Source organism: Scyliorhinus canicula, chromosome 2, assembly GCF_902713615.1.
Source record: "Scyliorhinus canicula chromosome 2, sScyCan1.1, whole genome shotgun sequence".
NCBI classification, from domain to species: Eukaryota; Metazoa; Chordata; class Chondrichthyes; order Carcharhiniformes; family Scyliorhinidae; genus Scyliorhinus; species Scyliorhinus canicula.
The window spans coordinates 15,234,208-15,260,343 of record NC_052147.1 but is presented as its reverse complement, the minus strand read 5'-3'; the positions used below and the strand labels follow the sequence as shown (position 1 = coordinate 15,260,343).

Sequence of the window (26,136 nt, the reverse complement as noted above, 5' to 3'; positions counted from 1 at the left end):
TACATTAAATGATTTGTGGATTGTTTAAAACCTGCAGAAGACCTTGTATAGCATCCCTCACTGTTGCATGACTTTCTACGTACTTTCTAACTGAATTGTTTTGTGCAGTCCCTCAGCCATTCAACATGACGATGCGGGAAGGTCAAAACAAGGCTCAGTTTCTCAAATCCAGGTTGTTGCTGGAAATACGCAAGGAGCTAGTGGAAAGACAGAAGGAGGAAGAGGAAGAATGCCAGAAGAAATTCCGGGCTCTTCCTGTGCCCGCCCACGTTTATCTGCAACTTTATGAAGAAATGAATGAACGGAATGAGGAAAGGAGAAGGAGAGAAAGAGAGAATCGCAGAGAGTTTCTGATATCCACACAGAAACCATTTACTTTTACAGAGAAGGAGGAAGAGAGCAAGGAGAAGTTGAAACTACAGCACAGTACAGCAGTGCCAGAAACAGCAAAAACAGCAAAACAAATAAAGAAAATTCCTCGGTCCGTTCAAGATCCAACAGTAAGCGAGAAGTTAAAAGGTAAGGTGGATACCTGATTGCACTAAAATGGCTGATCTACATTGTGCCGAAATATTCTGGTCATGGTACACATCAGAAACCAAAACAGAATACCCCATGGCACAGACCATCTCCAGATGGAGTGGTAACCTTATCTCCAGCGTCTGCCTATACAGCTCTTGGGTGGAAACAGGAGCTGTCTTGACAGCAGCCAGTGACAGAAATTAGGTTTATTTTGCTCTTTATTACAATTTTGTTTCTGGCCCTTGATCTGTTCCAATCTCTTTCAGTGTACAAGATGGCTGAGGTTGGAAATTTGCTGCAGAAATCTCAGGAACAAACCAAACACACATGCTATCTTATATACAACTGTTAAATGTCCAACACATTAGATCATTAATTATTAATAACCCTCTGTCAGGGCGGCACAGTGGTTAGCACTGCTGCCTATGCCGCTGAGGACCCGGGTTCGAATCCCGGCCCTGGGTCACTGTCTGTGAGGAGTTTGCACATTCTCCCCGTGTCTGCGTGGGTTTCACCCCCACAACCCAAAGATGTGCAGGTTAGGTGGATTGGCCACGTTAAAGTGCCCCTTAATTGGAAAAAATGAATTGGATATTCTAAATTTATAAAAAAACAAAAAAAAACCCCTGTCAGTTTCATGTGGCACTTAAGAGCATTCTTAAGTGAGATTCAGAATTATCTAAACTAAAATCTTAGAGATTTCCTAACAGAAGAGGCCTCTGCTTTATACCCTCCATATTAGTACAGATCAGGTGCCACTCGAGTATTGAGTCTGAATCTTTGTTTAACCCCTCACGGGTGCCGTGATATCACATATTAATCCTACCAAGAGCATTGCTAAGAATCTCTCTGTTAACACAGGGTCTCGCCGACAACCTGCTCCTGTATATTTCCGACCCATTAGGGGGGATGGGGGAGATTATGCGGATCTTTGGGGAATTTGGCCGGTTTTCAGGGTATAAATTGAATAATGGGAAAAGTGAGATGTTCATTTTCCAGACAAGGGGGCAGGAGAGGAGACTGGGAGATCTGCCGTTTAGAGTGGTGGGAGGGAGCTTCTGCTATCTGGGAATCCAGGTGGCATGGGAATGCAGTGGCGTGCAGAGGGGGGGGCCGACGGTGCGTTGGCCCCGGGCATCCATTTGATGGGGGCATCCAATCAGAGAAGGAAAAAAAAAAAAAATTTTTTTTTTTTTTTTTTTTTTACCCAATTATGTTTTTCAATTAAGGGGCAATTTAGCGTGGCCAATCCACCTACTCTGCACATTTTTTGGGTTGTGGGGGCGAAACCAACGCAGACACGGGGAGAATGTGCAAACTCCACACGGACATTGACCCAGAGCCGGGATCGAACCTGGGACCTCAGTTCCGTGAGGCGGTTGTGCTAACCACTAGGCCACCGTGCTGCCCCAGAGAAGGAAATAAGATAGTAATTTTAAAATTTCAGCGGTGATAAATCAATTTTTGGAGGCTCACCACACTGCAGAGGCAGTTGTTAGCCCTTTATTCCTTTAACATGGTGTACCCTTTCTGTCTAGAGAAAATGGTCCTTCTCCCCATCCCCCCCACACGCATGCGCATGATGTACGTGGTCCAACCATCAAAAGCAACAAGCAAACGTGGCTGTTCGTTCCTGCGTTTCCTCGAGTCATAACTCGTCTTTTCTTCAGCTTTTTGTGCATCTAGATTAGTTCTTTTACCTACTCAGGTCAGTGAATAGCTCTAGAACAGGTGCAACTACGGTTTTTATAGGTTTTTTGGCGATATTTAATGAAATATTTACGTGGGATGTAGTAAGAGTGAAGCCTGGATGATCAGAGGACTGCTATGGCATTTAATCTCGGAATAGGAGACATTTATTCCTTAACATGCTAATATTCGAATACAGATACCACTAATTTGCAAGTCTATGATATAAATTGCATAAAATTATCAGTGGAGAATCAGTGTGAAATAATTTGATACGAAGGAACAAAGAAATGAAATATGGTTTATCCGTCTGCAACTGACCGATTGTTTACCATTTTCTTCCCATTTTCTCATGCGTCTTACGGTTTTTGAGATAGAAAATGAAATGTTACGAGTATTTCGTGTACAACCGAGTGGAGCACAGAACAGGAAAAAAAAGAGGGCCAGAGTCGAAGAAGAGTCCCATCAAAGAGGGGCATTAAATGCATCGATAAAAAGAAGTAAAGAAGAAGTAGGAGGAGCTGGAGAAGTAAAAGATGATGTGGGTGCAGAGAAGGATTTTTCTGATACGGATTCAGCTCGGTCAGAACATAATACTCTCTCTCCTCAGTCTCGTTGTCAGGATGATGATCCATGTGAAGAAAATAAAGAAGATATTTGCATATTTTTGCAAAGAAGCGATTTTGGCTGTTTGAAGAAACCGATTCCAGATCATTTGAAGATGACAATATTACAACATGGCCCTGAAAGATATCATAATAAAAGTGGTCCATTTGCTGAGAAGGATGGGAGATCATTTTCCAAACAGTGGTTTGATAAAGTTTCCACAAACGGAGAAATTGTGGAGAGAAAATGGTTGTTATACTCTCCATATCGGAAAGCATGCTACTGTTTTGTTTGCTTTTTGTTTTCAAAGGAGCATTTGTCGTCTGTGTCAAACTTTGGAAAGGAAGACGGTTTCTCCACTTGGAGAAAATTAAATCCAACAATACCTGACCATGAGAAAAGCCCTTCTCATAGAGCTCACATGAGGGAATACCTGAACCTTGTAGTTCGACTCCATCATTCAACTACGATAGATGCTGAACTTCAACAGCAAATGTCTGCTGAAAAGAAAAGATGGAAAGCTATAACTGAACGGATTGTCGAGGTTATATCCTTTCTGGCAAAACAGAATCTGGCCTATCGTGGACATCGAGGAGAAGGAATATCTGGGTTATCAGAGCCAGGGGAGACAGTCAGTGAAAATACAGGAAACTTTCTAGCAACAATCAGACTTTTGGCCAAATATGATGACATCTTAGCAAAACACTTGCAGAGAGGGAAAGAGAAACCAAAAAGTGTCACCTACTTGTCCAACAGAATTCAAAACGAAATAATCAATCTTCTTGGTGAAACTGTCAAGAAAAATATAATTTCCGAAATTAAGGACGCAAAATATTTTAGCATAATGCTGGATTCAACTCCAGATATTGCCCATGAAGATCAGGTTTCTGAAATTCTGCGTTACATTCATATTGATGAAAACAGAAAAGTAGAAATAAAGGAGACATTTCTGGGATTTTTTCAAGTCAACAAGAAAGATGCAGTCAGCCTGGTAAATAAAATTCAGGAAAAATTGGAAGAAGACAAAATTTCCATGAATGACTGTCGTGGTCAAGCATATGATAACACAGCAGTTATGGCTGGAGTGAGAGGAGGTGTTCAACAAAAAATTCTTGAAGTTAACCCAAAAGCTGTGTTTGTGAACTGCGAGAACCACAGCCTCAATTTGTCCTGTGTCCATGCAAGTGAGGTGCAACCTGTTGTTGTTACATTTTTTGGCATTCTAGAAAAACTCTACTTTTTTTTCTTCATCTACTTCTCGTTGGGAAGTGTTAAAATCATTTGTCACTCGGACTGTGAAAAGACAGTGTGACACAAGATGGAGTTCCAGCCATGATGCTGTGCAAGTAATCCACGAAGAGTGTGACAACGTTATTGCAAGCCTTCAACACCTGCTGGAAGGAGAATTTTCAAGGGAAACTAAATCTGATGCAGGATCGCTACTGAACTCTATTCAACAGTTCCCGTTTATAGCTTTATTAAATTTTTGGTACTCAGTTTTATCATCAGTGGATAAAGTCTCAAAACGTTTGCAGGATCCGAAAATGGGGTTCCATGAAGCTTCTTGTGATCTGAGCGGACTTATTCATATCTTGAATTTGAAGAATGACGAAATTATCCACAATGCAATAGATTTAGCCAATGAATATTGTCAAAATTGGGGAATACCAATTGCACGAACAAGGAGAAGAAGAATAATGCCTGGAGAGTCAGCAAGAGATAGTGGACTGACGGCACAAGAAGAAATGAATAGAGTAATGGTAGAGATTGTAAACAGATTAAAAACTGAAATTGAATACCGCAGTGTCCGTCTTCAAAGACTCAGTGACCGATTTTCTTTTCTTCTGAACTTGAATTCAGGAGTGATTGAAGATGAACAAGAAAGAGAGAAATTAAAAAAGGAATGTTCAGACTTTGCAAATTATTATGACAATGATGTGGTTGCAATTCAGTTATATGACAAAATTATTGATTTTGTGATGCTCCTTCGAGCTGGAGGAAATAGAGTTCCCCCTGATCCTAAAGATGCTCTGGAGTCTTTACTGCAGTATGGGAGGGATGTCTTTCCGACGCTGTGTGTTTCATACAGATTACTGCTTACAATCGCATTTTCAGTCGCAAGCTGTGAAAGGTCATTTTCAAAACTGAAATTAATAAAAATATATCTGAGGTCTTCTATGTCACAGGAGCGACTGACCAACCTGGCTTTAATAAGCATTGAAAAAGAATTTCTCACAGCTGATGTAAAAAGTGAAGTAGTTCAGGTGTTTTGTGACAGGAGGTATCATTTGGGGAAAAGAACTTAATAAATTTGATTGATTTATATTAAAATCGAATAAAGCGTTTATTTCATGTTTCATCTGTGTTTATATATTCAAAATGTTTTCCTTTCTCATAATATTTCTCAGTATATTAGGCCTTATACTTGAGTCTTTGGGGCATATAATCAAGATTGGCCCCGGGCATCACCAGACCTCTGCACGCCACTGTGGGAATGGGAGACACTACACAAGTTAAAACTGACCCATCTAGTAGAGCAAACAAAGGAGGACTTTAGAAGGTGGGACATGCTCCCGCAGTCACTGCGGGGAGGGTACAGACCATGAAAATGATGGTCCTCCCCAGATTTCTGTTAGTCTTTCAGTACCTCCCCATCTTTATCCCAAGGGCCTTTTTTAAACAGTTAAACAAGCTGACTTTAGGCATTGTGTGGGTGGGTAAAACCCCGCGAGTGAAGAAAGTGTTGCTGGAGCATAGTCAAGGGGAGGGTGGGTTGGCACTGCTGAACTTTAGCAACAGTTGCTGGGCAGCAAATATAGCCATGATTAGGGAGTTTGGGGGGGGGGGGGGGGGGGGGGGGAAGAGAGCGAGTAGAGGCGGCATCATGAAAGGACACTAGTCTGGGGGCATTGATAACGGCACCTCTCCCGCTCTCGCTGGCACTCCACAAGCCCGGTAGTAGTGGCGGACCTGAGAGTCTGGGGGAAGTGGAAGAAACATATGAGAGTGGAGAGAGCATCGGTCTAGGCCCCGATTTGAAATAACCATCGATTTGTACCTGGAAGGCTGGATGGGGGGTTTCGGAGGTGGCAGAGAGCAGGAATTGCGAGGATGGGGGATCTATTCATAGATGTAGCTTCCCTTGTTTGAAGGATTTTGAGGAGAAATTTGAATTGCCAGCAGGAAGTGGATTCAGGTATCTGCAGGTATGGGATTTTTTGCGAAGGCAGGTTTCTACCTTTCCGCTCCTACTGCCACGGGGGATACAGGACAGTTTCCAGAAGGGGGTGGAAGAGGGGAAGGTAACGGACATGTACAAAGAGCTTATGGAGTCAGAGGAAACTCAGATAGAGGAGCTAAAGGGCAAGTGGGAAGATGAGCTTGGGGAGAGATAGAGGCGGGTCTGTGGGTGGATGCTTTGAGCAGAGTTAACTCATCCTCATCATGTGCCAGGCTTAGCCTGATACACTTAAGGTAGTTCACCGGGCACACATGACGGTGGCCCGGATGAGCAAATATTTTTGGGTAGAGGAAAGGTGTGCGGGGGGCCAGCAAATCATGTCCATATGTTTTGAGCGTGCCCGAAGCTTAGGGGATTCTGTCAGGGTTTTGAAGATGTCATGTCCACGGTACTAAAAACACTGGTGGTGCCGTGGCAAGTTTTGGAGTGTCGGAAGATCCTGGACTCCAGGGGGCGAGAGAAGCTGATGTCTTGGCCTTTGCCTCCCTGGTAGCCAGGAGACGGATATTGCTAGCATGGAGGGACTCGAAGCCCCTGAAATCAGAGACCTGGGTTAGCGACATGGCTGGGTTTCTCAGTCTTTTTTTTAATAAAAGTTTTATTGAGGCATTTCTTTGGCATCGCAACAGCAAAATCAACAATGTACATAACAAGGAAAATATTAACATAGTGCAAATACCACCCCTCTCTCCCACAGGTCCCACCATTACTTACCCCCCTAATCTACGCTAGCCTAATCCCCCCCTCCCCCTTCTGCTGACGATTAATTATCTGCGAAGAAGTCTGTGTTGTTCCTCGTGTCTTAATAAAGCTCGTAGTCTCAAATGTGGAGAAGATGCTTTATTGTAAGTTCGTTCACTCTTCAGAGCTGTTTACTAAGGTTACCTTCAGTGCTCCTAGCTGATGTGGGTGTATCTGTGTTGCTCCAAGTTCTGCCCTGTGTGAAGTGTGTCCTCACTTCCTGTCCCCGTCTATTTATATGGCTCTCCCGTGCCCCCTCTAGTGTTTGCTCAGTTGTATTGCATCTAGTTAACTTGTGGTCACCACATCCCCCTTTTTCTCTTTACATATTTTCTGTACATCGTTAAAGAAAATTGTACATCCTGTCCCGGTGTATTTATGGCTCTCCCTCTGGTGTTTGCTCAGTTGTTTTTGTATCTAGTAAATCTGCGATTACCACATCCCCCTTTTTCTCTTTACATATTTGCTGTACATCGTTAAAGAAAATTATAGAAAACAGTTACTTATGATATGCGTATCTATGCAGGTGATGGTGCTATTGCATATTGTACAAAGCCAATGTAGTTATATGTCCAATCTTAATAAAAACATTTATGAGTCCAAACTTGATGAATTTGTTCAGAGCTTTTTTTTTCTTTTTGTTGTTGATGACGTGGTGATATTGATATTGCAAGTCCGCTGTGAATGTTGTTGGTGTTCCTTATTATTTTAAGTACCCACTGCATCATCCCGAGGTGTTTGCATGGTCACCTCACTGATGTTGACTGGCATGGACTTTTTTTTCTGTGCTTGTGGTGTTGATTTATTGTCTCATCCGCCTTGGATGCTGGTGTGCTTGCTCGTTCTGGAGCAGACGTGAGTTTGTGCGATTCGTTGTCATCCCATGACATGTTTGTAGTCTTGTCATCGTTTTGCAGTGAGCTGTGGCATTGTCCTTCATGTGCCGAGTAGTACCATTGTGTACAAGTCGTTGTTTCATTGCTGTTGTTTCTGTCGTTCCTGTTTTTGTTGTTTTCGTTGCCGTACTTGTTGCTGTTTTTGTCGTTTCTGTCTTTGGTGTTGGCACTGTCGTTGTTCCTGACTTTGTTGTTTTCGTTGCCGTTCGTGTTGCTGTTTTTGTCGTTTCTGTCTTTGGCGTTGTCGCTATCTTTGTTCCTGACTTTGTTGTTTTCGTTGCCGTTCTTGTTGTCTCTGTCTCTGTCGTTGTCGCTATCTTTGTGCCTGACTTTGTTGTTTGTCTTGTCGCGCTTCATGTTGCTTTTGTTCTTTCGGTTGTCGTTCTCGTTTCTGCTGTGCTTCTTGCTATTGTTGTTGGTCTTGTCGCGCTTCATGTTGCTTTTGTTCTTGCTGTTGTTTGTCCCGTTTCTGCTGTGCTTCTTTTGACTGTTGTTTTTCTTGTTATACTCTATTCGTGTCCCGAGTGGATAATTTGAGTCATTGAGCATTTCGTCTCGAGAGTGGTGCGAATGATCTGATGTTGCATCGGTGCAGGTGACATCAATCATTTGTGGAGAATTGGATTCCTCATCTTTGCTTTCTTGGTGCTCCTCTTCCGGAGTCAAATTCTTCTCGATTCCATTTGACGCGGTGTGTCTGGATTCTTGGCGCTCCTCTTCTGGAGTCAAAACCTCCATGATTACAATTGACGTGGTGTCTGTGGACCTCTGGCGCTCCTCTTCTGGAGTCCAAATCTGCATGATTTCAGTTGACGTGGTGTCTCCGGACTCTTGGCGCTCCTGTTCTGGAGTCCAAATCTGCATGATTTCACTTGACGTGGTCTCTCTAGACTCTTGGTGCTCCGCTTCTGGAGTTGAAATCTTCATGATTTCTGTTGATGTTGTCTCACTGGACTCCAGGTGCTCCTCTTCTGGAGTCAAAATCTGCATGGTTTCTTTTTGCTTGGTCTCTCTGGACTCCAGGTGCTCCTCTTCTGGAGTCAGAATCTGCATGGTTTCTTTCGGCGTTGTCTCTCTGGACTCCAGGTGCTCCTCTTCTGGAGTCAAAATCTGCATGTTTTCTTTCGGCTTGGTCTCTCTGGACTCTTGGGTGGGCCGACTCTGTGCTTCTGTACAGACAAGCTGAGAACTGTCAGTCTCGCTGTGATCCTGTACGTCGAGTGCGATCACCTTGTTACTGTTTTCGCTCTGTGCTTCGGTACAGGCAAGCTGAGAACTGTCAGTCTCGCTGTGATCCTGTACGTCGAGTGTGATCACCTTGTCACTGTCTTCGCATGCAGTGGGTAGAGGTGCATTGTCTTCTTCTTGTTCATGTGAGCTTGTTAGACTTTCATAGTCTGCTTGTGGTTGCTCAGATATGGCAGGTTGACCTTCATGGTCTTGCGCATGCATGGTGTCAGCCAGGGAGTGTTTGCTTGCATCCCTTTTGGAGTCTTTCATCACTCGCACTATGGAGCCTGTCATCGCTCGCTCTGTGGAGTCTTCCTGTGCTCTCTGTGTGGCGTCGTCTTCGTCTAGGGTATTGCTGTCATCCAATGTATCGACGAGCTGCCATGGCATCATGGTGTTGGATTCATCTACCATGAGTAGAGTCGTGTTGAGCTTTGCAACGGTGTCGCTGATGCTGTGATCAGCATGTCCAAATAACTCCTCCATGTCTGAGTAGTATTCTTTGAAACCCATTTCATCTTCGTTGGCTTCTTCTACCACGAGTTGATTCGGGTTGAACTTTGCGACCGTGTCGCTGATGCTGTGAGAAGCATATCCGACTGACTCAGCTGTGTCTGAGTAGTATTCTCCGAAAACCAAATCATCCTGGTTGGATTCATCTACCACGAGTTGGTTCGTGTTGTGCTTTGCGACCGTGTCGCTGATGCTGTGATAAGCATGTCCGACTGACTCAGCCATGTCTGAGAGGTAATCGTCGAAAAACAAATCATCTTTTGTTGTTTCGGAATTCTTTTTGTTCTCTTCACTTTGGGTGGTGCAGACTGCTTTTTTCAGGGTGTTGTGCAAGTTGTTTTTAACTGTTGGTTTAAGTTCAGGCGTTTTTCTGTGTTCTGAGGCAAGAAAATTTGTGTTTACCACTTTAAGTGTCTTGTTTTCAATTTTCGGGCATTTCCCTTTTAAGTGGGCGTGGTCGGGATGCTCAGACGGCATGACGTCATGCGCAGGAATGCATTGCGCATGCGCAAATCGGCCTTCTGCCTTCACTGCGGTTTTGTTTCCATTGCGCATGCGCGGCTTGCGCATGCGCATTACGATCCGCGACCGACACTTTTTTGAATGCGCATGCGCGGCTTGCGCATGCGCATAACGATCGGCACCGCGATATTTTTTGAACTGCGCATGCGCGGCGTCCGGTTCCGGCGCATGCGCATAACGATCGGTACCGCGATATTTTTTAAACTGCGCATGCGCGGCTTCCGGTTCCGGCGCATGCGCAGACGCAATTTGTAGTTCTTTGCTTACCGGAGACTGCAAAATGTGCTCCGACGCCATTTTTTCGCGGATTTCGGCGATTTTTCTGTCCCATCTGGACTGGATTTCTAAAAGTTGTAAGTTACCTTCTCTTCCCGATCTGGACTGGGTTTCAGCGTTTTGGCTTTGTGAGAAATTCGTGTTATTTCTTCTTTTTGATCTGTTCTTTTCATTCGCGATTTCTTGTTCTTTTCGTGATTTTTTAAGTTTTGCATCACTCAGTCTCTGTGCAGTTTGGACTCTGAGTATGTCTTGCTGTTCAAATTTCTCACAGTACTCTTCAAATTTGTTTAGTAACGTTTGTAAGCTGTTTCTGTCTTCATCTTTTGAGTATTTAAATCCATTATACACTTTCCTATTTACAGGCCCTGCGGTGAGAATTGCTATTTTAATGTTGTCGGAGGCGTCTTGTACCTCATTAGCTACGAGATCCAAATCAAACATTTGTTTAAACCTTTTCCAGACACCTCTTACATTGCCAGTCAGGTCTAGTTGCTCTAGGTATCCATACCACATCCTCGAATTAGCGATGTCTTCCCAAGTCAAATGTCCAGTAGGAGATTTCCATGCCATTTTGAGCTTTCTGTATCTGCCACTGAGTTGTCCTGTAGTAAGCGTCTGAAGCCACTCCTGGGTACCATGTGTTGTTCCTCGTGTCTTAATAAAGCTCGTAGTCTCAAATGTGGAGAAGATGCTTTATTGTAAGTTCGTTCACTCTTCAGAGCTGTTTACTAAGGTTACCTTCAGTGCTCCTAGCTGATGTGGGTGTATCTGTGTTGCTCCAAGTTCTGCCCTGTGTGAAGTGTGTCCTCACTTCCTGTCCCCGTCTATTTATATGGCTCTCCCGTGCCCCCTCTAGTGTTTGCTCAGTTGTATTGCATCTAGTTAACTTGTGATCACCACAAAGTCGACGAAAGATTGCCACCTCCAAGCGAACCCTAACAGACACCCTCTCATGGCGAACTTAATTTTCTCCAGGCAGAGGAAGCTAGCCATGTCAGATAGCCAGGTCTCCGATTTCAGGGTCTTCAAGTCCCTCCATGCTAGTAGTATCCGCCTCCTGGCTACCAGGGAAGCAAAGACCAGAACATCTGCCTCTTTCTCCTCCTGGGTTTCTCAGTCTTGAGAAAATCAAGTTCGCCCTAAGAGGGTCAACGCTAGGGTTCGTCCAGAGGTGGCAGCCGTTTGTCGACTTCTTCGGGGAAAATTAACTGTCAGCAGAGGCTAAAATCTAAAGCGGGGGGGAAGTTAGGGTATTTTCTGTTAAGTAGGAGAGACTTGTTAGGGATGGAAATGATGTATGTACTATGTTTATATTTGGATTCGCTTTCTTTTCTGTTGTTATTATAAAATTACAAATACCTTAATAAAATGTTTTTTTAAAAAAAGAAGACTCTCTCTGTTAAAATACATTCTTTCTATCTTTTTAATCTTAAAGAAGAGGAACTGTTCAGAAAGATCCGGATACAGATGCGAGCTGCCGACTTGCTGAAAAGTGCTTGCTCACCTATAGATCTTCATCCTTACAAAAAAGATCTGGCCAGATCAAGCTCCACAAAAACACGACGTGAAAAGCTGGGATTCCTAGAAGAAAGACCAAAATTTAAGCCAAAAATAAATCCCACAGTTCCAGATTATGCAAAACTCTCCAAAGCATTTCAGAGAGAATCGAGAAGAAAGCAACAGGTGAAGGAGACAACAAAATGTGAGCCTTTTGAACTCCATACGTCAAAGTTAGCACCGCGGCAAAGCCACACAAGTGAAGACATTGTGTCAAAGGTACGTTTTTCACTGCAGTGCCACTGGTTGGAGATCCTGTCCAAGCTTGTGTATTATGAGAATTAATTGCAACAGCCACATACATACCAGAAATCCTTATCTGGATACACAGAGCTGGATCTTCACCTTCACTTATGGCGCTATAACTTGACAATGTAGGTTTTCTTGCCATTGTTTCTGCCTTTCTCTAGTGTTTCACCCAATCTTCTGCCAAAACTATGGCAGAAGAGCAGAGAATCACCCTGGAAACATTGCCCTTGGGACTTTACTTACAAGTCATTCTTTCTGGGCAGTCCCTTTGGAATCGACATGACTTGATTTCACTCCAGTTTGATGGGTTCTGTTTAGCTCATAAGTACAATGCATGATGGTGGTGCTTGAAGGGGTGAGTATATGAATTGTTTGGAGGTCTGTGCCCTCCTTCCGATGTCGAGACTTCATCTCTGCATGTTCCCAACAAAGGTTTTCAATGTGTCTGGTGCCTCCTCCATTTTGTCAGCAGGGATGTTGGGTGCTTTGAGGACATCCTGAAAGCTTTCCTGCTTGGGAATCTCCTGCTGCAATTGAGTTCCCCATCGAGCAGTTGTTTCAGCAGTTTGGTGTCAGGCATACAAACAACATAGAAATAGAAAATCGCTTATTGTCACGAGTAGGCTTCAATTAAGTTACTGTGAAAAGTCCCTAGTCGCCACATTACGGCGCCTGTCCGGGGAGACTGGTACGGGAATCGAACCGTGCTGCTGGCCTGCCTTGGTCGGCTTTAAAAGCCAGAGATTTACCAGTGAAGCTGATTTTTAGTGCCTCTTTGCTGGGCAGGTAGCCTTGGGAGAGAATGCTGCTGTTGGACTTTCTTGCCAGCTGTGAAATAAAGCTGGCTGTAGGATGAAATTCTGGTGAGAAATTTTGTGCGAGTAACTGAAATACTCCAGAATGAAAGTAAGAAACAGAATTTGTACTTTTTAAGCTTAAAATGTAAGCTGTCTGGCAGTTTGATAGATCTAAGGTTTGCAATACAACTCCATTGTGAAAAAACAAAATCAAATGTGGGTCAATGATCCTGCATTAAGGAAGGCAAAATCTCTAGCAACACCAACCGTCCCTCAGGCAGGTCGTATTTATGCACTTGGCAAAAAGTGGCTTCTATATTCCCTGATTCTTTTCACCATGCCCTACTACCCAGATATCAACTTTCAGACAGTCTATTCTTAGTACAAATTTTCTTCATCCAAATCATCCAAATCAGTATCTTTATGACACTCTGCTGTGTTATTTGCATGGTTGCATTCAGATTATTGGATGATATAGGGTTTATTAATGCAAAAATGTATTTTGAATTATCAGGAGTAAACAGTGTAATCAAATATTGGAGTTCAGATGGTGGCTTTAGCCTTAACTGAAGCCCTTGATTCAGATTGCATATTTGTGGCTCCCTTTGGTTTTAACAACATTCATTTAACTGCAGTTAATTATCCAACTTCAGTGCAAGTGTAATAATTGCTCCTTTTTTTTCTTTTAAAATCTTGTATTAAACAACTATGGAAATTGCATAACACTTTTCAAGCATAAAATGGTTCCTTTGCTTTCTCTTTTACAGGATTCTCATAAGAAAGTAAAGACTCGGTTGACTAGAAGCAATTCTTTCAGTGGCATTAATTCACTATCTTCTGATACGCTTCCCACTTATACAACAGATGCTACAAGAAAAAGGCAATCAGCTGTCAGGTAATACAAAATTGGAAGTTAAGCATAAACCTTCATGATAAGTACAACCATGCTTTCTTTTCAATACATTGAAAATACATTTTATTTAAATAAATTTAGAGTACCCAATTCATTTTTTCCAATTAAGGGGCAATTTAGCGTAGCCAATCCACCTAGCTTGCACATCTTTGGGTTGTGGGGGTGAAACCCACGCAAACACGGGGAGAATGTGCAAACTCCACACGACCATCGAAAATACATTTACCAAATAATGGACTGTGAAGTCTGCCCCATAGAACTTTTAAAATTCCTTCATGGAATGTTGCTGTTGCTGGCAAGGGTGGCATTTCTTGCCATCCCTCACTGCCTTTGTGAAGTTGTTGGTGAGCTGCCTTCTGAATACAACTGAGTAGCTTGCTGAGCCATTTTCAGAAGGCAGCTAAGAGGAACCCACATTGCTGTGGGTTTGCAGTCACGTATAGGCCAGACTAGATAAGGACGGCAGATTTCCTGTCCTAATGGACATTTGAACCAGATGGATTTTTATGTGACAGCGCAGTGGTTTCATTTTCTGGAGAATTCACCATTAGTGATACCGGAATCCTGGGCTTTATAAATAGGGGCATAGAGTACAAAAGCAAGGAAGCTATGATAAACCTGTACACAACACTCACCTGGCAGGAAGGATGTGAAAGCATTAGAGAGGCTGCAGAAAAGATTTGAAGAGAATAGTTCCAGGGATGAAGAACTTCATTTGCATTGATAGATTGGAAAAGCTGGGGCTGTCCTTGGGGAAGAAAAGATTAAGAGGAAGTTTGATAAGTGTTCAAAACTATCAAGAGCCTTGACAGCATAAATAGGGAGATCTCCCTGTGTCTGCATGGGTCTCACCTCCACAATCCAAAGATGTGCAGGGTAGGTGGAGTGGGCACGCTAAATTTCCCCTTAATTGGAAAAAACAATGAATTGGGTATTTTAATTTTTTTTTTAAATAGATGGTGAGAAACTGTTCCTTTTGGCGCGAGGATCAAAAACCATAGGGCATTCTTTTGAGGTGACTGGCCAAAGAAGCAACAGCAACATGCAGAAAATTTTCTTAAGCAGTGAGTGTTTAGTATCTGGAATCTAGGGCCGGAGGAGGTGGTGGAGGCAGATTTAATCAAAGCCTTCAAAAGAGAATGGATAATTTTCTGGAGAGAAAACATTGACACGGATATAGGGAAAATGGGTGTGTGGGATAGATGAGTTGTTCTTGCAAAGAGCCAGCTCAGACAATGATGGGCCAAACGGTCTCTTTCTGTGCTGTAAAGATTCTATGATTCAACTTGTTTATTCCAAATTTAATGAATTACATTTAAACCATGATGAGATTTGAACCCATCTCTGGATTATTGGTCCAAGCCTCTGGATTGCTAGTCCAATAACATGACTATTTTGCTATAGTACCCTAGAGGGTTTATGGAAATTCTCCTTTGGGTCAGTAATTATGTTAAGAAAGCTTAGACTCGTGGCGGCATGGTGGGTAGCACTGCTACCTCACACCGCCACAAACCCAGGTTCGATCTCTCCAAGGGACCTTGGCGCCATGAGACAGCAATGCTAACCACTGTGCCACCGTGTTGCCCTTATTGATTATATTTAAAGCAGAGGTAGATATATTCTTGACTAAAGGGGAGACAAAGAGTATAGTGGGTAGGCAGAAAAATAGCACAAAGCCATAATCAGATCTTATTGAATAGCAGAGCAGGCTCAAGGGGCGTTTTCCTAGTTTGTATGTTTATATAAAAAAGTAACTAATAGGGCACACTTCCACCAATTCTTAAGAAAGCAATTGCTAATCACTATTATAAAAGCAAAGTATTGCAGATGCTGGAAATTGGAAAGAAAATTGAAAATGCTGGAAATACTCAGCAGATCAGGCACCATCTGTGGAGAGAGAAACAGAGTTAGCGTTTCTGATCAATGATCTTTCATCAGAACTGATGCGTTCAGGGTTCAAATGTGGATTTGTGGGCAAGTTGGGCACAGATTCTTTTGAGGTCAAAGGTAAATTGGGGATAGGCCTCAGCTGCTATTTCCAGCATTTTGTTTTTATAATTCAAATAGTGTCATGTACTACAAACTACAGTAACTACCCCCAAAACAGAGTCAGTGATAAGTTTCCTTTGAAGAAGGTTGATAATGTCAAATTAAAAGGGAGCAGGAGTACCTGAGGAGAGGGAACAGCTAACAATATCAGCTAGAATAGTTCAGGAAGAAGTTGAGTGGTCAGTATTTTGGTGAAAGCAGCACTGTGGCGCAGTGATTAGCACAGCTGCCTCACGGCGCCGGGGCCCCAGGTTCGATCCTGGCTGTGGGTCGCTGTCCGTGTGGAGTTTTCACATTTTCCCAGTGTTTACGTGAGTTTCGCCCCCACAACCTAAAGATGCGCAGTCACGGTGGATTGGTCATGCTAAATTGCCCCTTAATTGGAAAAAATGAATTGGGTACTCTAAATTTATTTTTAAAAAGTAGTTTGGTGAAAATAGGTTGGAGAGAGCAAGAAGTGGGTCTCCTGGACAAGTGAAGCTGGGAGATGCTCGTACATCAGGCAACAATATCAGTGGTGTTCACCTGTATATCCGCAAATAACACCTACACTTAAATAGCAGCCAAATATATCTCACACATATGAAACATTCAGTAACAACTTACTTACCTGGCAGCCAAAAACAGCTTGCATTTACAGCAACATATCGTATCCAACATCAACATTACTTGCAAAATTGCTAGCAATTTAGACTTACACAGCCAGGAACAACAAAAGCAACTTTAACTTATATTACTGCCAACAACAACTGAATTACATAGGAGCCAAATACAACTTGCATTCAGGAAACATCCAACAATAACTAACTCTCGCACGACAGCCAACAACAATTCATATTTATATATCAGCCAACTACAATTTACACTTTGAGCAGCCAACCACTTAAATTTAGATATCAGCTTACAACCTATATATCTATATTTATGTAGCACCTTTGAAGCATAAATGGCTTTCCAGGAATTTAGAGAGCATCAAGTAGGAAATGGGAGAGTTTGGAGGTTGTGATTAGAGGCGTGGTGGAAGCTGCACGTTTTGAGGAGGATTTTGAAGGTATAATTGTGTAGTGGAGAGATTTAAGAATAGAGTCCTAGGTGCCCGATTTGATGGCACAAGTTTTCATTTCCAAAGGATGCACTGTGATGGGTAGTGACACATAATGGACCAAATTCAGAAGAGAGGGACGTGCAGGATGTGTGTAGGGCTAAAACAAAGTGGTAGAGGTGGACTGGCGTGTGGCCATGAAGGCACCTAAAAACATGAATAACGATGTTAAAGTCAATGGGTCACTGGCGATTGGCAAGAACAGATTTTTTATTAAAATTTAGAGTACCCAATTAATTTTTTCCAATTAAGGGGCAATTTAGCGTGGCCAGTCCACCTAACCTCCACACCTTTGGGTTGTGGGAATGAAACCCACACAAACACAGAGACGATGTACAAACTCCACATGGACAGTGACCCAGAGCCGGGATCGTAAGTTGTTGCTGAATGTTTCATACGTGTGAGATATATTTGGCTGCCATTTAAGTGTAGGTGTTATTTGCGGCTATACAGGTGAACACCACTGATGTTGTTGCCTGATGTACGAGCATCTCCCAGCTTCACTTGTCCAGGAGACCCACGTCTTGCTCTCTCCAACCTATTTTCACTAAATTACTTTAAAAAAATAAATTTAGAGAACCCAATTCATTTTTTCCAATTAAGGGGCAATTTAGCATGGCCAATCCACCTTGACTGCACATCTTTAGGTTGTGGGGGCGAAACCCACGCAAACACTGGGAAAATGTGTAAACTCCACACGGACAGTGACCCAGAGCCGGGATCGAACCTGGGACCTCGGCGCCGTGAGGCAGCAGTGCTAATCACTGCGCCACCGTGCTGCCCTGGCAAGAACAGATATGATAGGTAGGTGGGACATGGGATAGGGTAGCACACCATAGGCAGAATGATGGATAAATAGAGTTTCTGCAAAATGGATATGAGGTAGCAAGTGGAGAGCACTGGAGAAATGGAGCCTTGAGTTGCCAAAGATGTGATTGGCACTTTGTGAGAGCGAGGTTAGCAATGTAGGTGCTGCTTTCAAGGTGCAAAAAGATAGTTTTGGAGACACACTGGATGTGATAGGTTTGAAGCTCAGTTGGGAGTCAAACAGGACACTGATGTTGTGCGCCAGCCTGAGTGAGCAGTCAGGAAGGGGGTTGGGGCGGCACGTGGCACAGTGGTTAGCACTGCTGCCTAAGATGCTGAGGACCCGGTTTCGAGTCACTGTCCGTGTGGAGTTTGCACATTCTCCCCGTCTCTGTGTGGGTTTCACCCCCACAACCCAAAGATGTGCAGGTTAGGTGGATTGGCCATACTAAATTGCCCTTAATTGGAAAATAATTATAATTGGGTATTCTGATATTTATTTTAAAAAAGGAAGGGGTTGGAATCGACATCTCAGGCTCCGTGTGAGGTAACGCTCCCAAAAAAAGGTGTTTGGATCACATGAAAAGTAAAAATTTTAGATTTCAAACCTGACTTGAAACCGCCAACTTTAAATTTTAATGGATGCTAGGTGACCAAAACAACTTTCAGGGGACCGATCAGTTAGTAAACTTTTAAAGAGACGGTGTGCCTCAATTTTAACGACCATTTTATTTTAAACGCAGTTTTCCTGACCCTGGGAAACTTGACAGGTAAAAGGAGGCAAGAAGGGTTGGATATTAGGTTAGCTATTTTCCAGCACTGCTTGTGGACCTAGAGGAGCAGGAGTGTCTCATGTCAAATCAATAACCTGTAAATTCATGATCTATCTAACCCTGTCTCTTATCTCGGATCTCTGAACTGTGTCCCCTCCCCTGGCATAATGAGACTCACCTAATTTCTGTCTCCCAATAGCATTTTTTTCAACTCCCAACAGTGATCTTTCCTATCACCAATAGATCCTGCTACAGCAATCCCTCTCCACCAGTTCCTCCATCCAATCCTTCTGGTGCAGTGTTTTGCTACCCAAAAGGCAGCCAATATGTCAGGCAGGCTTGATGTTGTACAGGAAACCTATAGAAAAAAAAATCCAAGACATTTGTTTTGCAGGTTTCCCCACATGTAATTCCTCCCCCCAACATCCCATCCCCAGTTCTGAACATGCAGCCCTGTAAATATCGCAGCCGATAGTTCTGGTTTTTGCTCTGGTTTCTATTTGTTGAGAATAGGATGGCGATAGATCTGGTTCACCCAGGACAAAACATGCTAGATGAACCGGAGATCAAAAGGTAAATAGCACGGGCAGCACGGTAGCCTAGTGGTTAGCACAACCGCCTCACGGCGCTGAGGTCCCAGGTTCGATCCCGGCTCTGGGTCACTGTCTGTGTGGAGTTTGCACATTCTCCCCGTGTCTGCGTGGGTTTCGCCCCCACAACCCAAAAATGTGCAGAGTAGGTGGATTGACCACGCTAAATTGCCCCTTAATTGGAAAAAAATAATTGGGTAATCTAAATTTATAAAAAAAAAGGTAAATAGCACATCCATACTCTTGGTGCAGAAATAGTGTGTGTGTGGCACACAAAGAAAGCAAATGGTGCAAATTAAGGAAATTAATTGTTATATGCTTATTGGATTGGATTGGATTTGTTTATTGTCACGTGTACCGAGGTACAGTGAAAAGTATTTTTCTGCAAGCAGCTCAACAGATCATTCAGTACATTGGAAGAAAGGGAATTGAACAGAATTCAAGAAAGTACATGAGAATACATAATAGGGCTACACAATATATACAATGTAACTACATAAGCATTGGCATCGGATGAAGCAGACAGGGTGTAGTATTAATGAGGACAGTCCATAAAAGGGTCGTTTAGGAGTCTGGTGACAGTGGGGAAGAAGCTGTTTTTGAGTCTGTTCGTCCGTGTTCTCAGACTTCTGAATCTCCTGCCCGATGGAAGAAGTTGGAAAAGTGAGTAAGCCGGGTGGGAGGGATCCTTGATTATGCTGCCTGCTTTCCCCCGGCAGCGGGAGGTGTAGATGGAATCGATGGATGGGAGGCAGGTTCGTGTGATGGACTGGGCGGTATTCACGACTCTCTGAAGTTCCTTGCGGTCCTGGGCCGAGCAGTTGCCATACCAGGCTGTGATGCAGCCCGAGAGGATGCTCTCTATAGTGCATCTGTAAAAGTTGGTAAGGGTTAATGTGGACATGCCAAATTTCCTTAGTTTCCTGAGGAAGTAAAGGCGCTGTTGTGCTTTCTTGGTGATAGCGTCGACATGAGTGGACCAGGATAGATTTTTGGTGATGGTGATATCCGTTATTTGCTCTACATTTCCATTCTGTTGGGCTCATTCTTCCAGCTAATTAGGCTAAAACGATGGCAGGCAGAAAGGGCAAAATGACAATTCCACCTTTGGGTCGACACACAATCAATAAGCACTTGGAAACATTGTCATTTAGTTGATCTGATTTTGTCCCATAGAAAATCCCTGGAAAACCGGGACAAGCAAGAACTGGAGAAAGCTCAATGGATGGAGAAGTACAAAGTGAATACCCAAGACATGAGCAAAACATTATTGACGCGGGCTAAAGCTATGGATCCTCACCAAAGTCTAGCAGAGACCTACAAAAAAACATTGAAGCAGTATAGGTTTGTTCGGTTCTTGCTAACCCATTTTTATTTTGCTGTATAGAAATACAAATATCTTAAAATCTCAATAAAATATCTTGTCTACTATATACACTTAATATACATCATGTCAAATTACTATGATCTCTGTTCAGTTGGATGTAAAAGATCGCATGGCATTATTTCAGTCACAAGCCAGAGAGTTCTACCAAAAGATGGGCCTTTGTCAACCAACACCAAAGGCGGATTAACTGGTCCTTCATTGTCCTTGTAGTTTGTAAAAACTAGATGTCCCCAAGCTCCAATTAATCAGTTGTTGTTTTGTTTTCAGGCAGAGAGATCTCAGGAGGACGAAAGAGTATGAGAAGGAACTGGAGGAGATGAAGAGACGAGTCCGCAGCAGACCCTACCTCTTTGAACAAGTCACTCAGGTGAGGAGTTAAATGGCTGTGAGGAATAAGAGCGACAAATAAAAAAAAATAAAAATACTGCAGATTCTGGAAACCTGAAATCAAAAGCAGAGTGTTCTGGAAATACTCCGAAGACCATGCAGCACCTGGAGTGGAGAGAGAAGCAGAGTTAATGTTTCGGATCAATAATCTGTTGAGAGTGGGGGCGTCTGTGTGGGCGCCGATATGTGATAATCACCGGTTCGTACTACTGGACGGTGAATATTGCGATGGTCAGGAAGTGGGTAGTGTGGGAGGGGTCAGTATGGGAGTGGGTGGAGGCGGCCTCATGTAAGGTCACAAGTTTGTCAACCAACTTCGACTTCTTTGAGAAAAATTAAACTGTCAGCAGTGGGGGGGGGGGGGGGGGGGGGGTGAGAGGCATTGGAGAGATGAGTAAGGCTAGGAGAACCAACGGAGGAGTGGTTGAGGAAGGTGGCATTGTTTGTGTAAGCCATGTTCACTGGGGTTTGTTGGTTATATTATTGTGTTTTTGTTGAAATTTGATGTTTAAAATTGTTAACATTATAAATGCCTCAAAAAAATATTTTCTAAAAAAAATGACCCATTGAGAGGATCTTAGAAGTATGGCCACTTGAGGTGCCCATAGGTGACCATAGAATCCCTAGAGTACAGAAAGAGGCCATTCGGCCCATTGGGTCTGCACTGACCCTCTGAAATAGAACCCTACCTAGGTTCACTTCACGGGTCTATCCCTGTAACCCCAGCTAACAGTTGGACATTAAGGGGCAATTTAACATGGTCAGTCCACCGAACCTGCACATCTTTGGACTGTGGGTGGAAATTGGAACACCGGAGGAAACCCACGCACACGGGCAGAATATAGGAATTCGGAGCAGAAGTAGCCAATTTAGCCCTTCAAGCCTGCTCCACCATTCAATCAGATCATGGCTGATCTCTTCCTGGTCTCAAACCCAGCTCCCTACCTGTTCCCCCTCATCCCTTTAACCCATCGTTTATCAGATATATATCTAACTCAAATGTGCAAACTCCAAACAGTCACCCAAGGCAGAATTGAACCCGGGTCCCTGGCGCTGTGCCACCCAGCATCACCATCACAACTATTGAACAAGGAAGTCAATGCATACAGGAGGGGCAGGGGAGATAATTAAACGGCAGATTGAAAATTTTTTAAATTTAACATTTCCATGTGAAAGAGTGCGCCATTGATCTCTGCTCAGCGCTACAATGTTCATTTCTATCTTCAGAAAAATGCTGCATCAGAAGCTGAGAGACGATACCGTGAAACATTGCGGCAAGCTGGGGTGGATGAAGAATTTGTCCAGGATAAAGGAAGAAATGCAGAGGATATTCCTCTGTCAATATCTGATGGTGAAGACAGTACCTTTGGTAGTGAATGCAGGTAGAACATTTTGTCCGTACGCATTAGAGATTTCCGAGCTATTGCGGGGTGCTGGTGAACGAAAACTCCATTATGAATTTCTGCCGTATCAGATTACTGGAACTAAGGTCTCGCCACTCGGAAGGGCGGGGATGGGGGGGGTGGGGGATCATCTTGTGAGCAGTTGAAACAAATAGTCACATGTCATTCCCCATGCACTCATAACTAGGTCAGATCCATCTTGGTAAGAGGACAAAATAGTAGGTCTCAGTGAGGGAAATAATAAGTTGTATCCTGTCAGATAACAGACCGTGAAACTTTGTTTCTTTTTTCAAGATTTCAAAGATGGAGAGGATGGAAAGTGGTGCATGGAATATTCTCCAGTGAGATCAACAGAGGCCCTGCAGAAACAGTGTTACCTGTTCAAAGGCTATTTACCTCAGTTCTTTTTTTTAATATAAATTTAGAGCACCCAATTCTTTTTTTTCCAATTAAGGGGCAGTTTAGTATGGCCAATCCACCTACCCTGCACCTCTTTTGGTTGTGGGGGTGAGACCCATGGGCAGAATGTGCAAACTCCACACGGACAGTGACCTGGGGCCGGGATCATACCCAGGTCCTCAGCGGTGTGAGGCAGCAGTGCTAACCACGGATTTCCGGTTGCGGCTATGCGGAGCTAAGCCGCAAGTTCGGCAGCTCCCGCTACTTTAGGACTTTTGGGCCGATTTGAGGGCCTCAAACGGCGCTGTCTCGACGAAGCCCAGTGGGGGAAGGTGTCTAGAGGAGCATTCCCCATAATTTATGGTGCTCACCCGGAGTGGGGCAAAGGAAAAAGCTGTAGCAGCTCCCCAAGAAAAGCGGGGGAAGAAGGACAAAATGGCGGCTGGCTGAACACCCGAGGAAGTGGGCGCAGGAGCAGCAGGCCTCTCTTCTGCGCTGTTTTGCGGAGCTGAAGGCTGAGTTGCTGGACTCACTGAATGCGACTACCAACAGGCTGCTTGAGACCCAGGCGGCCCAGGACGTGTCCATTCAGGAGTTGCAGCAGCAGGCCGCTGAGCGGGAGGAGGAGGCCGTGGTCCTCGTAGGGAAAGTGGAGTTGCACGAGGCACTCCACAAAAAGTGGCAAGACCGCTTGGAGGAGCTGGACGTTCGCACGAGGCGAAAGAATTTGAGGATCCTGGGCCTGGCAGAGGGGCTGGAGGGGTCGGATCTCCCGTCGTATGTGACCACGATGTTGAGCTCGTTGATGGGAGCGGGGTCCTTCCATTTGCCCCTGGAGCTTGAGGGAGCTCACAGAGTGCTGGCCAGGAGGCCCAAGGCAAATGAATCCCCGCGGGCGGTGCTGGTGCGGTTCCATCGATTCAGCGACCGGGTGTGTGTGCTGCGCTGGGCCAAGAAAGAGAGGAGCAGCAAGTGGGAGAATTTGGTAGTGCGAATCTACCAGGACTGGAGTGCGGAGGTGGCTAAGCGGCGGGCCGGGTTCAACCAGACGAAGGCGGTGCTGCATGCCAAGCAGGTCAGATTTGGAATGCTGCAGCCTGCGCGCCTGTGGGTGACATATAAGGACCGGCACCACTACTCGAGTCCCCGGAGGAGGGGGTGGGCCTTTGTACAGGCGGAGAAGCTGGACTCGAACTAGGGTCTGGGGACACACTATGGCCGTTGCTGTTTTTTTTCGCTGTTGATGTTCTGCAATTTTGACACGTGTTTTTTATGCTGGTTTTCTTTCTGCTCTGTTTCCGGGTGGGTCTGTCTGTTGGGTATGGTTGTGGGGTATGTGGGGAAGGTTGGGGGTTTGTGTTTTATATGTTCTCTTCTGTACGGGGCTGGGGTGAAACTGGATTTTGGGGAGCTGCGTCAGACGGGTGGGGTGTGGCAGTATGAAAGCGCGGGCTTTCCTCTAGTTTCCCGCGCTGCGGGGCAGGGGGGGCGGAGCTGGCGGTGGTGGCGTGGCCTCTACTGGTTTTCTTTCCCGCGCTGAAGCGGTGCCAAGGAGGTGTGGCAAGAAGGGGATGACCCCATGCCGGGAGGGGATGGGTTTTGGCGGGAGCTGCCGGGGTCAGCAGAAGTCAGCTGACTCACGGAAGTACCGTGGAGGGTGCGTCGCGGCTAGGAGGGATCCTAGCCTGGAAGGGGGGGGGGATACCAGGTTGCTGCTGGAATGGCCAGGAAGGAGCTGGTTTGGGCCGGGGGGGTAGAGGAGAGGCGTTATCGCCATGGGGAACGGGTCGGGTGGGGCGAGCTGGCCTGGGGCGAACAGTCGATAAGCTATGGCTAGCCGGCGGGGGAGGGGGGGCAGGTAGCCCTCTGATCCGGCTGATTACCTGGAACGTGGGGGGGCTGAATGGGCCGGTTAAGAGAACTAGAGTATTTTCTCATCTGAAGGGGCTGAAGGCGGACGTGGCTATGCTCCAGGAGACCCACTTGAAGGTGGCAGACCAGATTAGTCTGAGGAAGGGGTGGGTGAGGCAGGTTTTTCACTCAGGATTAGACGCGAAGAACCGGGGGGGTGGTGATTCTGGTGGAGAAGAGGGTGGCGTTCGAGGCGGCTGAGGTGGTGTCGGACAAGGAGGGCAGATATATTATGGTGAAGGGTAGGCTGCAAGGAGAGAAGGTGGTGCTGGTTAATGTATATGCCCCGAATTGGGATGATGCTGGCTTCATGAGGCGCTTGTTGGGCCGCATTCCGGACCTGGAGGCAGGGGGCCTGATCATGGGGGGAGACTTTAACACAGTGCTGGATCCCCCACTGGACCGGTCCAGTTCAAGGACGGGTAGGAAACCGGCGGTGGCCAAAGTGCTGAGGGGGTTTATGGACCAGATGGGAGGGGTGGATCCCTGGGGGTTTGGGAGGCCGAGAGCGTGGGAGTATTCCTTTTTCTCTCATGTCCATAGGGTTTATTCACGAATAGATTTTTTCATCCTGAGCAGGGGATTGATCCTGATGGTGCAGGATGCCGAGTATTTGGCCATAGCAATTTCAGACCATGCTCCGCACTAGGTTGATCTGGAGATGGGGGAGGCGCGGGACCAGTGCCCGCTCTGGCGCCTGGATGTGGGGATGCTGGCTGATGAGGAGGTTCCTCTCGGAAGGAGCGATCACAATATGGTGGAATTTAAAATACAGATGGAGGGTGAGAAAGTAAAATCAAATACTAGTGTTTTGTGTTTAAACAAAGGAGATTACAAGGGGATGAGAGAAGAACTAGCTAAGGTAGACTGGGAGCTAAGACTTTATGGTGGAACAGTTGAGGAACAGTGGAGAACCTTCCAAGCGATTTTTCACAGTGCTCAGCAAAGGTTTATACCAACAAAAAGGAAGGACGGAAGAAAGAGGGAAAATCGACCGTGGATATCTAAGGAAATAAGGGAGAGTATCAAATTGAAGGAAAAAGCATATAAAGTGGCAAAGATTGCTGGGAGATTAGAGGACTGGGAAATCTTTAGGGGGCAACAGAAAGCTACTAAAAAGCTATAAAGAAGAGTAAGATAGAGTATGAGAGTAAACTTGCTCAGAATATAAAAACAGACAGTAAAAGGTTTTACAAATATATAAGACAAAAAGAGTGGCTAAGGTAAATATTGGTCCTTTAGAGGATGAGAAGGGAGTTTTAATAATGGGAAATGAGGAAATGGCTGAGGAACTGAACAGGTTTTTTGGGTCGGTCTTCACAGTGGAAGACACAAATAACATGCCAGCGACTGATAGAAATGAGGCTATGACAGATGAGGACCTTGAGAGGATTGTTATCACTAAGGAGGGAGTGATGGGCAAGCTAATGGGGCTAAAGGTAGACAAGTCTCCTGGCCCTGATGGAATGCATCCCAGAGTGCTAAAAGAGATGTCTAGGGAAATTGCAGATGCACTAGTGATAATTTACCGAAATTCACTAGACTCTGGGGTTGGTCCCGGTGGATTGGAAAT

At 44.8% G+C, this 26,136-nt stretch overlaps 2 protein-coding genes across 10 annotated transcripts in view; one reads left to right on the top strand and one right to left on the bottom strand.

The window, feature by feature from the left end:
- The window catches only part of znf410 (zinc finger protein 410), a 78,966-nt gene that overhangs the window by 3,831 nt on the left and 48,999 nt on the right, over positions 1-26,136 (bottom strand). For 3 of the 9 annotated variants that reach the window (XR_005457477.1, XR_005457474.1, XR_005457480.1), the window contains one exon: positions 20,418-20,846. The gene's annotated coding sequence lies outside the window, so the exon portion shown is untranslated. Of the gene's footprint in view, positions 1-11,648; positions 11,821-14,390; positions 14,504-18,664; positions 18,845-20,417; positions 20,847-20,937; positions 20,956-26,136 lie in introns of those variants that run through there. The other 6 variants (XR_005457470.1, XR_005457479.1, XR_005457472.1 and 3 more) reach the window with 5 other exon arrangements.
- Positions 1-26,136, top strand: part of fam161b (FAM161 centrosomal protein B) — a 40,578-nt gene that overhangs the window by 14,073 nt on the left and 369 nt on the right. The window contains exons 4-10 of the mRNA XM_038790450.1: positions 109-519; positions 11,675-12,015; positions 13,610-13,737; positions 20,253-20,420; positions 20,731-20,830; positions 22,078-22,232; positions 22,548-22,711. Of these exons, the coding sequence (XP_038646378.1) occupies positions 109-519; positions 11,675-12,015; positions 13,610-13,737; positions 20,253-20,420; positions 20,731-20,830; positions 22,078-22,232; positions 22,548-22,711 (1,467 nt within the window). The remainder of the gene's footprint in view (positions 1-108; positions 520-11,674; positions 12,016-13,609; positions 13,738-20,252; positions 20,421-20,730; positions 20,831-22,077; positions 22,233-22,547; positions 22,712-26,136) is intronic.